Genomic DNA, 11,797 nt, shown 5'->3' on the forward strand with positions numbered 1-11,797 from the left:
AAATCCCAAATCCAGTAGAGCCACCTTCCTCCGCGTAATTGCAGTTCTTGTTCTTCAAAAATTAAGACTTATAGAAGTCGATCACTCTAGCCGAGAAAATTTATGTCGATTGGTTTCTTCATCATACAAAACGTTATCTTCACTTGGAGAACAGAACTACCCTCGGCCGACAGCTGTCCGGAAGTGGCCGCTTCGACGAGCAGACTGATTCTTAACGCGCCTTCCGTACTCGAAGAAACATGGCTCGAGGGACAAGCCTCCTTTCCTCGTGTCGCATTAAGAAACAACCGTTAACGCGGGATACGCAAGTCTTCGAAGCGATCGTGGTATATAACGCCGTGCGAGAGTCGACCAACGATTGATGACCCAAGCGACGATGCTGTATGTGGAACCCTTCTCCAACCAGAAGAGAAGAGAAACGAAAAGAAGAAAACGAAGACGGTCTTGCAACAAATTGTGCGTGTCGACGTCGCGTAACGTCTTATCTCGGGACACAGTAAATGCTCTCGCCGAGATTGGCAAGTGAAAGTCTCGCTGAAATTATTTTCCTATAGCATATTAACATCAAAGTGAACGATCCTTAATATCGATATGATATGACCGATGACTGTATTCGAGTATCCCGTCATTTACGAAACATTCATCGACGTTTCAATTTATAAACTATTTCGATGCTCTCTTGAAAAATAGATTGATATTACTTGTGTTTAAAAAAATTAGTTATAATTTATTTAGATTTATACGTTAAGAAATTTATTACAAAATTTATTATTATATGAAGTTACGTAATTATTACCTAAATTCGATCTAGTGAAAAAAAAAAACAATAATTGCGGTTTCTATAAAATGGTCATTCATTTTAGACAATTGTACTGTAATTACTTCTACCAAAACTGATTATAATCATATCTCTACAGTTAGCATAATTTGATTTCCATTATAAAAACAGAAGCAAAGCATTGGTCGCTTAATTGTTGTTTATTTGTATAGACAATTAAACGATACATATACATGTGTGTACGAATTACATGTGTTTTTCTTAATTCTAATACATCGATATAATGTTTATATGTTCGGGTGAATGATCATATTAGGCGATTACATACAGGCGATATATTTTTTTGGGTCGATATGGATTAGCGCGAATGTTTCATTTTCCGTCTGACGAAACGAACGTGGACTATAGGAAGATGTCAACTATAGCGCGACTAACCGATTTTTTATATTCGAGAGTGATTTTTCGCGGACCGACAGACGGTCGAGACACGATAACCACCAATCGGTATTATTTTATGTCGAACATGAGTCCCGATTTCCCGAGCGTCGTTTAATTATTAAGATACGATCGTTCGTAAATCTTAAAGTACATTATTCAAAGACAGTATCATGAATCGCGCGGGATACCAAGCATTGCGTGATCACTTGGTACGTCATTCACTCAACAACAATCGACGTTCGATATGAATACCGATCATAAAGGTGCAATTTCACGCAGCGTCAAAACGCTAGCGGCTGTCTCCACTCTGTACATGACCTCCTATGGCTACAAGCCGTTGTTTTGCCGCTTAAAGTTCGAAAAGCACCAACTACAGCGGAAAGCAGTTTCGTTCATAGAATCATTTTCGACTATTTGAAAAATTAAAAAAATGAATTTCGGTAATGACAATGGCAGTGAACATTTTTTTTCATTTTCTTGCAATTTTTGCATAATTGCACAGCATTCGTTGTTTCCTAAACTTTTTAGATACTACCGATAGTAATCTATTTCGCAATGTTGCTAACAAAATACTGAGCAGTTTAAACGCACTTTGAAACGCATTCTTAATTGTCAGTTTCAAACAGGAATTAAATGTATAAAAAAAAAAACGATTTTATATTAACGATTATAAATCCAGCGGTTAGCGTTTGTCGCTCTATGAAAAAGTAGCAGAACTTTAGCGGCTAACATTTTGTCGACGGCTTCTTTGCTACACGGGAAACGTATCACAAAGTGAGAGTAGCCATTCAATTGTAGCTAGCGTTTTGACGCTGCGTGAAATTGCGCCTTAAGTCGGCAAGAAAATAATTAAAAAAATTAAGATAAAAAAAGAGGGATAGCAGGGACACATTTTCATTGTACGCATGCGTCATGAAAATAAAAATGAGAACTATTAGGAAAGATCGGGACAATTGGTTCTGACTCTTGAGTCTAGAATGCGGACATTCAACCGTAGTACTCGGATAATCGAGACTCTACTATGAAAGTTCACTTAATACTTTAAAATAATGCTCCTGCTTTTTGAGTTCCCTTGCTGTCTCTCGTGAGATCGAAAATGGCACGGATTCAGAGATCGGTGTCGTACCAGGCTGCGACCTGGTTGTTATCTTGCGGCGGTGCAGGAAGCTCTTCCAAGTGATCGAAACTCAAGTCACCATCATGCGCCACGTCCATAGTGTCCATTGCGCCATATGTCGATCCACCACCTATCTCTAACCCTTGCATCGAATCTACTGGTATCTGGTCATAACCTGTTGCAAGAAAAATTATTTTTTATAAAAAAAATTCATTTGTTCTTTGTCCAGCAATTACATCGATAAAAATTACACACTGCACGCAAAGTGCAGAAACTTCATTAATCAGTGAAGCATAACTAGCAAAGTACTTTGACAGTCTTTTAGCTTTACGAGATATAGAATTTGCTGTATGTCTTCAAAGTTATTACATATTTTCTACTAATTATCGTTTAATCAATTTATATATTTTATATGATTACTTTATAATTATAACGCTGAATATTTAGTGATTACCATATTTACTTAATTAAATTATGAAAATTTTTCATTAAAAATCTTTATCTAGTTGCATCAAACAAATTATTTAATAACAAAAGAATTACTTTTTCTGATAATACAAATAATCACAGATATGTAGAGAACAAGTATGTACAAATTAAAAAATTCTTAAACTTATTTTAATTACTAAAATTAAGTGATACAATATACGTAATATTGAAGTTCGATATTTCACATACCACCGCGCGCGTTATATGAGACAAATACAAAAAATTATTAAATATTAACAATATTTTCGATTAATTTTCAAGAAATTGATAAATATTTACAACACTTCCTTTTGGAGAATAAATGCAGGAATTCTTTTTTATTTAGTTACTTACAAACATCATCCTTCTATACGACTCCATCATAAAGTGCGTATTATAGCAGAAATAAATAATAAGAGAAGAGTAAGAGTATTTGCATACAAAACAATGTAAGCATGCATAGGTGAAATAACTTGAAAACAGTGTTCTACATATATGTTAAACGATGCATCCATAATTATAAATGAGGTAATGAGATAATTGTATAAATTAGATAATATTAAGAAGTATAAAATTAAATATAATTTAACTATTAAGGTCTTTTTTAATTCTAAATTTATGTAGGTAATTAAGATATTACCTACATAGATATATTAGATTAAGAATTTCATTATTATGCCATTACATATAAAATTGATAAGTGTAATTAAGAAAATAATTAAGAAAATATGTTTGTAGAAAAAGAATATTAAGCGATAGATGCGTATTTTTCTTAGTTTTAATAAAGACCATTTACGCACGCAACAAGTTCTCATATTCACTGTTATGAAAATTAAGTTATCAGATTCTTTTGTGGAATACATTTAATAGTAATAAGCGTGCTCGACAAATCTTAAATTTTTACATGTAACATTGAACATGCAGTTAAAATTGACAACCAATTAAACATCAAACAGTCAGATAACGAAAATCAGAAAAATACATGAAGACCAAATGTCACCTATGTTACTGCGAGAAACTGTTGATAGCCTGTATTTTAATTTAAGTCCATGGGTTAAGCTGCTGTTAAAATAACATACGATTAAATGCATTATTTCATATTAGAAGTAATGTCAAAGAAAGTAAATTTATTAAATTTCCTCGTATTTATAATGCAAAACAGAATTGGTTCGTGAGGTTGCATTATCGCGTATACAATCATTCCGTCATTATACGTCAAATGCAATTTGTCATGACGATTATGTACAAAAACACATTTTATACAAAATAAGATTTGTTTTTTATAACCATTTATAGCTCCGTCTACCCTTGATCGGATAAGTCGATTGTTCATAAGCAGCATTCGATGAATAAAATGACTAACATAAATTACCTTGCGGTTGATAACCTCGACCACCATGGCTGCTGTGTACGCTAGGAGGTCCTTGGCCATACATACCATCATAGCCTTGTTCAGGGCCAATCATGTCCTGAAGATTAGGTAGCTGAGGTCAACACAAAGCATAACTTCTAAGGGAGGGCGTGTCATAACATCTCAAAATACGGAAAAATTCGCGCTATAATTGACAAGTTTTACAATAATTAAAAAAAATGGCCAACGGGGGCTTGCACGAATAATAACATGAATGATAAAGTAATAAAAAATAAAAGGATAATTTTTTAAATAAACATCTGCAGAAGGAACAAAACGCATTCCCATGCATATTGTAATCTTGCAAATTATCAATTTAACTAATTGTAAGATTGTAACTGCATCTCGTCATCCATTGTTTCATTATGCATGATTGTGTTGATTTCTTTAATCTCTCACGATTGAACAAATATTGATATAAAAATGTCATGAAAATCTGAATCTCAAGTATAATAAATTATATGTTATAAAGCTTAAGCATGTAAAACTTAAAATTTTTAATTTACAAGTTAATGTAAATATATATTAAAGTGCATTTTTTGCGTGAAATAAGCAAATATTTCAAAACTGCTCGCTTATAAGCAATGTAAAATTTTATGAGATTAGTTTTTACATTGTGTACCCGCCATCTCCGTAAATATAATGATAAGTCTAAAGCGTAAAAACTAAACGCTATAGTACGTAAATGAGTACTGCAGATGACTTAGTGGTGCAAATTATATAAAAATAATGTACATGGCTTGTAAACAGCTGTGTTTGGAATTAATCTTACACGAGGAAAACCTTGTAACGTATAAATACCTGGTTTTTTTTTTAATAATTAGAGAGAAGTGTCTCTATAACCAAATAAGAGCTATTATCATAACGTGGCACAATTTACCGAACACAATGTAACCACCTAGAAGTGTTTAACATACTTCTATACTACAATATATTCATTTATGTAACATTACAAACCTGACTCCTGGCATGTACTTGGAAAAAGTCAATTATAAAAAGGCAAAGCTAATACATAAAATTAAAACTTTCTATGTTACATAGTGTTTGCAAGTAAATCTATTTCGCCACGGCACGAGATAAAATAACGTGCACTATTGTGTCCGTTCTTTACAATACCTGAAGATCTGGAGCCATGCTGAAGTCGGCATTGTTCCACAGATTTGTATCCTCACGGAATAAGGAATTCGTCAGCTCCATGGAAAGTCGTTTTTTGTACTCTTGGGGCTTGTCTTCGCTCATGCGGAATAGCACTGCCGCTGCATAAGTAGCCACACCCTCATTCCTGGAGTGTAGCAGCTCTGTCAGCGGGGCGGTTGCACCCTCCTGTTCTATTATTTCGGCGCCTTCTTTGTCAGCTGCCAATTCGCAAAGTACACCGGCTGCCACACGTTGAATATTTTCAATCTCGTTGAATAATAGCTGCGAACGAAAAAAGAACCATGTTATTAAATCGTGTAATTAAAGAAAAATATTTCTGTTAATAAAAAAAACTTTGTAGGCTATATATACAGATTAAGAAATTATATTCAATTATAACAGGGGGAATAAATGGAGAGAATTTGTATTCAATTATTATTTAAGGTCAAGATACAATTTAAGAAATTCAGAGAAAATGTTATAAGCATTTTCGTAAAAAAAAAATAGCAATACGTACTTGTACGAAAATCGGAATTACGTTCTGCGCTCGAATTATCATCCTATTATTGGACTCTCTTGCAAGGATATGAAGAGCACCTACTGAACCTTCTACTATTTCTTCCATTCGTACTCCATCTGCATATGCACCCGATGTTTGTTGACTTCCGGTACTAGCAACAGATGACCGTTGCTACAAATAAAAAATAGCATTGTTCTATTATATAAAAACTATAATAATATCAAATATATTTTTTATGTTAATGTTTTATTTATCTTTAAATAGCATATAAATAACAATAACTAAATACTTTCTTAATAGAGAATTATACAATTAAAATATTAATTATTATTATGCAATATATATTATATAATTTTATTTTCTATAATGACATACTCACTCGTTGAGTATCCTGGAATGCACGCATCAAGAGTCTCACAAGATGATGTATTGCACCGTGTTCGCGTAACGGGATGTGATTAGAAGGACAAAGAGCCAAGTTGCGGATTAACCCAATAACCGCTTTCACCAATGGCCAGCGCGATGGCGGGTGGAGTAATTTGACTATAACTTGAATACCATAATTTATCCGAACGGAATTTTGCGCCATTTCCGCTTCGCCGTGACGCGAGGTCAAGTGACGTAAGGCGCACACCGCTGGTTCGGTTATTTCCTCCCGATCACCGGCATTGATGATCGTACGAACCAGAGCGTCGACACCGCCAAAATTACATACTGCAACCTAAACAGAAAGTCTAATGTAGACCTTATACGATCAATATTGTTGATATTTCAGCTCAGTTTTATATACATTACAAACCTTACACCTTCAGTAGCAACAAATCATGATATTATTGACCCGAATTTCTTGATCCTCGAATATCAATATCGCTCTGTGTAGAGCATTTTGCTGTGATAGAGAATATTGATGTTCGAGAATGAAAAAATTTGGATCACCGTCAATATTCTACATTAATCTACCAATATTAACGCACAATCAATAATACTATCAGTACTTACAGTATTATTGATTGTGTGAGATTCCTATAAATTAGAGTGTAAGAGCATTGCAAAAAGATTTTATTGGACGTACTTTGTTACGCTGATTATTACAGGTCAAATTTGACAAAATGCCAGCAGCGCATGTAACCACATTCACGTCTGCTGATCCGAGCACAAGCACGAGACTCTGCAACAAATTATCGAGTCCATCAACCTTTGTGCCAGCGTCTGATAGATTACGCAATGTCCACAAACAATTTTGCACTAATCTTTGACTTGGATTTGCAAGATGCATGGCGAGTGCCTGCATACCACCAGCCTCCACAATCGCGGGTTTATTACTAGGACAAACAGACAATACTGCAAACAAAATAAATTATCTATTAATAAATTTTATTATAATCATGCAAAATTTCATCATAACGCTTTTTAGGCTTTCACGGGCATTATCTTCAAAGATACCAGAAGATTTTGCGGGATTATTTGCCATGTTTTATCCATTGCTAATGCCAATGTTTCATGAACCTTGCCGTTCACTTTATCAGGACGAGAAACACATTAACATTGAGCTGCTCCTCCAGAGAATTCCCTTTATGTAGACGCTGTAGAGGGGAGCGAGGATATGTTGAGAAAGAGAGGAGGGGGACCAACCAACCAGAAGTTTGGTTACGCTATGTAGACGACACATTTGTAATCTGGAGATATAGCAGTTGATGAACTTCACAAATTCTTAAACTTTCTCAACAGCCAACATCTCAAAATTCGATTCACCGTGGACATAGAATGGTAAGCTTCCCTTCCTGAATGTTCTTGTCACAAAGAAGGTTGACGATAAAATGGCCATAAAATCTACAGGAAATCAACGCACAACTGATAGATACTTACATGCCGAGTCACACCACCACCCAGCTTAAAAACAATCGGCAATACACTCACTTGTGCATAGAGCATTGAGTATCTCTGATAAAGGACATCTACAAACAGAACTCAACCATTTGAAACAAATCTTACAGTGGAACGGATACAATAAGAATATGGATAGGAAAATCGGCAAACAACGAGACAAAGAACAACTTAGACACACAACCACAGAAAGAATTAAACAAAAAAGCCTCTTTATTTTCCCTTATGTAAAAGGAACAGGCCGAATCGGCAGGATTTTGAACAAATACAACATCCGAACCATTTTTAAATCTCCAAGAAAGATCGAGCAAATCTTGAGAAGTGCGATAAGACATCAAATACTATTCGATAAAACGGCTACTACAACGATATTTTCCGGGGAAGTACAGAGAGGCTCTAGAAATATAGAAACATCCAGACAATTTGAACAGAGATTCAAGATTATAATGTAAGTACGATATGGAAGACTACTCTCTTGACAAGCCAAAGAATCCCCCTCCTTTTTTCTTCAACATACCCTCACCTCCCTCTACAACGTTTACATAAAGGGAATTTTCCGGAGGAGCAGCTCAGCTTGATGAAGTGAACGGCAAAGTTCACGAAACGTTGGCATTAGCAATGGATAAAAACATGGCGATAACCCGCAAACCTTCTGGCATCTTTAAATTTCATTATAATTTCATAAGATTATTGCGATAAATTAGGGGATCAAATTACCTTTCAATACTCTCGAAGTGGTCCACAACAATTTCTCATACTCATAAGAGCGCATGATGCGAACAAGCTCTATCGGACCTTGCGAAGCAAGAATAATCAGCTTGCTCTCCTGATTTCCATATGCCAGAATCTGCAGACAATCGGTAACAATGGCTAGAAATTTAACGTTATTCCGATGAAGTAGAGCGACCATTTTTTGTAAACCACCAGCAAGGCGCACGGCCATCTTAGAGCCGTCTTGGTGAAGTAATAAGTTGTGTAGTGTCGTTATTGCGTAAAAGAGAACGGACTCTACTGGGGAACTCAGAAGTTTTACAAGCGCAGGAATTCCGCCACTCTTGAAAATAGCTAGCAAGCCTTGTCGATGATGCGATAAATTGTGCAAGGTGCCGACTGCAGCCTTCGTCGATTCTAAATCCTCGCTGTTAGAAATAGCTCGCACCAAAGCGTCTACCATCTGCATGCTGTTCATAATAGCATGACGGGAGGCTTCCTTCTTAGACAGTTGGTGTACCATCATAGCCGCTTGAGAAACAACCACTTGATCCTCATCGTTCAACAACTTGATCAATTCTGGAATAGCGCGCGTAGCAAGATCAGCATCGTCCTGATAATTTATCAAATTGACAACAGCATGCTTCAGCATTTGACTCGGTTCGGCCAATCTCTGTACAGCGGTGGGCTGTGCGGGATCAAATTGCGTGGAAGGTATCTCTACACCTTCCTCCAGTGTTTCAGGAAACATAGCAGCACGCACACGTTGTGATCGAGTGTGACTCAGTTGCTGATTCATTTCTAAAAGATGTCATACTCTCATACACAATATCCAACTTTGCAATGATAACATCGGATTTACGAAGGTAGTAATAGTCTCACCATCAACTTGATCCTGTGTGAAACCCTGTGCAAATCCTTGGTCCAGATCGAACATTAGCTGATCGCCTTCCATCTCTTCATCTTCCTTGCCGGATAGAGATGGTGCCTGAGTGACAGCGCCGGAATGGATACCCGAGTCATTCATATAGGAATTTTGTTGCCACATCAGCGTCTGTTCCTTGGCAGAGCCCATGGGCAAGTTGCCCGGGCCCTGATAATTTCCTTGAGACACTGTAATTCAAACAAACGTAAGTCCCACGCGCGTCCTCATTGCGACAAATTCTATCGCGCGTATGAACGTGACTTACTCGGTCTAGATTGATTCGTCGACATTGGATAACTCATGATTCCGGCAAGAGCTTATCTCGGTACCTAAAAGAAACAAAAGCAAGACTGTCAAAATCTACAGATGCTACGAATGCACCGTTCTGCGGTACAGGTCCTCGTCACGCGGCTACTCCCTGCTCGCGCTATTCCAATTATGCAAAAAGGAAGTGACAAGTCAACAATGTGAAAAAAGACCAAACGCGAAGCGACATTCCTATCGTCTGACGCGAGACTGGAATACTCCGAGACCGAGTGGTGGTTTACCGGCTCGGTGAGAGACAATCGCATTCATTCCAGATCCCACCGAGTGCTTCGAGAAAAGAATGAACGAGAGAAATCGCTTTAAAACGACATACGTTCGTTAAAATGTTCACTTGCGTGACAATACAACGGTACGGCGGGTCAGTGCATCCCGCTGCGACAGGGAAAGATGCTCCCGCACGGAATGTGGGCGCGATCGAAGGGTCCTCTCCCCTCCTCCTTCCCTCTCGCTAACTCTTTCTCTTTAGCTCTATTCTCCCCTCCTCTCTGTCTCGCTCTCGCGTCGCACAGCTTCAGGCCTTGTGGGTGTTCGCACGGCCGGCCGCGATCGAATATGCGTCGTGCCGTTGCACCCGTCGGGTGTAGCCGCGAGATGCGGGAATTACAGCGGAGTCCCCCGCGGAATTTCGGGTAGGACGGAGGAGCGCTGGCCGCGTGACATAACGAGAGAACTGCGAGGGAATGCGATGTGTCATCATTTTCTGACAATCGACGAGGTCTCGAAGGAGGGGGGAGGAGAAGAGTGCGGGGGTGGCAAAGGGAAAGGCAATTGGCATGTGTGTACGTGTATGTATAGCACGTACAGTAGGAACATACGTGGCGTTGTCAGCCGATAAAAAGAGCGACAAGGATGAGAAGAGATAGATGAAAATTACCGCGAGAACGCGCAGCATCGAGATTAAAGGTTTTGTCGAACAACGAAAAGAATTCACGTTGTGGTGTATGAGACACCGACGCGCATGTTCGTGTCGGGCGATCCGATCGACTCGGAACCCAGCTCGAGCGGAGAATTCTCTTTGACGCGCCGTTTGAGGCTGAAACGAGAGACGTTGAGATTTACGGATCAAAGTAGCGGAAGAATTCTCGAAAGAATCAAATAGCGAAAGCTTTTCGCAATCTTTTGCTCCGTGCAGGTAACTCTTCGAGTGTCGGAAAAGGCCGCTATTTTATTTGTGCGTTTTCGTTGTACGACTAATTTTTCAAGCTTTTTAAATGGCTATAGGGAATAGACAGATCCGAGGATCTCTCTGTCCCGCACACATTTGTCGTACGACAAAAACGCACAAATGAAATAGCACCCAAAGGTTTGAAAACTATCGTGAATTAGCGCATGCATGTTGCAGCAGCCTCATTCTTTCTTTCTTTCTTTCTTTCTCTCTCTCTCTCTCTCTCTCTCTTTCTCTGTCTTTGGAAAAGTATTCAACGTGCCGTAAATTCTGATAAATTCTGAGACGCCTTGTATAGGAGTAACGCACGTCGGAGCGTTCGGCCGGAAATTAGGGCGGATTTATTACTCTGGCGTGGACGACAACAGGCACTTTGACACACCCAATGTAAACACACACACACCCGCGACGCGGCGACGCTCCTCTCCGCTGGCAGAAACGGAGCCAGGCCAGGAGCGAAGAACTCGGCCGCAATGGCGCACCGCGCGGGCCGACACTTACCGTGCTGCGTGCGCGACTCCGCGTCCCCCGATTATCCGCGAATCCCGTTCAGCACGCGACACCGATCCCGGACGGCTCGCAATTCTCGCGACTGGCGAGCGACAGCCTCCTCCACGTCGTCGTCGTCGTCGTCGTCGTTGTTTGACACCACGTTCACGCACTATTGTTTCACTACAAGTCGACCCGACACTCCTTACGAAGTCTCAACAACGATTTCACTGTCCAAAGAATAAAGATGGCGGAAAGCGACGCGCATCGGATACATGAACGCCACCTGCCGCCTGCGCCGACCTGCAGCGCCGACGGCCGATCCTGAATTGTTGCTGGAACGAGAGATGGATTTCTCTATCTTTCCCTCTCTCTCTTTCTCTTTTTCTCCTTCTCTTTCATCTTGGCCGGCGGGGCATCGAACCGC

At 39.0% G+C, this 11,797-nt stretch overlaps 1 protein-coding gene across 4 annotated transcripts; it reads right to left on the bottom strand.

Moving 5' to 3' along the window:
- Nucleotides 1–2,309: 2,309 nt before the first annotated feature.
- On the bottom strand, nt 2,310–11,668 carry LOC108723063 (armadillo). Of its 4 annotated transcripts, none has more exons than XM_018448538.1 (10): nt 11,383–11,664; nt 9,655–9,718; nt 9,347–9,577; nt 8,471–9,265; nt 6,942–7,210; nt 6,249–6,590; nt 5,867–6,040; nt 5,329–5,631; nt 4,174–4,270; nt 2,310–2,508 (listed from the first exon to the last, which is right to left on the bottom strand). In XM_018448538.1, the coding sequence occupies exons 2-10, from the start codon at nt 9,689–9,691 to the stop codon at nt 2,324–2,326; spliced, it is 2,433 nt and encodes an 810-aa protein (XP_018304040.1). In that variant the 5' UTR covers nt 9,692–9,718; nt 11,383–11,664; the 3' UTR covers nt 2,310–2,323. The 4 variants fall into 4 exon arrangements, with proteins under 4 accessions (XP_018304040.1, XP_018304038.1, XP_018304039.1 ...); XM_018448536.1 differs by having other exon boundaries at nt 4,174–4,285; XM_018448537.1 differs by lacking the exon at nt 11,383–11,664 and adding an exon at nt 11,144–11,318 and having other exon boundaries at nt 4,174–4,285.
- Nucleotides 11,669–11,797: the final 129 nt, after the last annotated feature.

This window comes from Mycetomoellerius zeteki, unplaced genomic scaffold (genome assembly GCF_001594055.1).
Source record: "Mycetomoellerius zeteki isolate Tzet28-1 unplaced genomic scaffold, Tzet1.0 scaffold222, whole genome shotgun sequence".
Classification (NCBI taxonomy): domain Eukaryota; kingdom Metazoa; phylum Arthropoda; class Insecta; order Hymenoptera; family Formicidae; genus Mycetomoellerius; species Mycetomoellerius zeteki.

Excerpts from the sequence above, each read along its gene's own strand:
- LOC108723063 (XM_018448536.1), bottom strand. The coding sequence starts at position 9,691 with ATGAGTTATCCAATGTCGACGAATCAATCTAGACCGA. Across the intron at positions 9,266-9,346 it reads CACACAGGATCAAGTTGATG|AAATGAATCAGCAACTGAGT; the intron begins GTGAGACTATTA and ends GACATCTTTTAG. Across the intron at positions 6,041-6,248 it reads CATTCCAGGATACTCAACGA|CAACGGTCATCTGTTGCTAG; the intron begins GTGAGTATGTCA and ends TTTTATTTGTAG.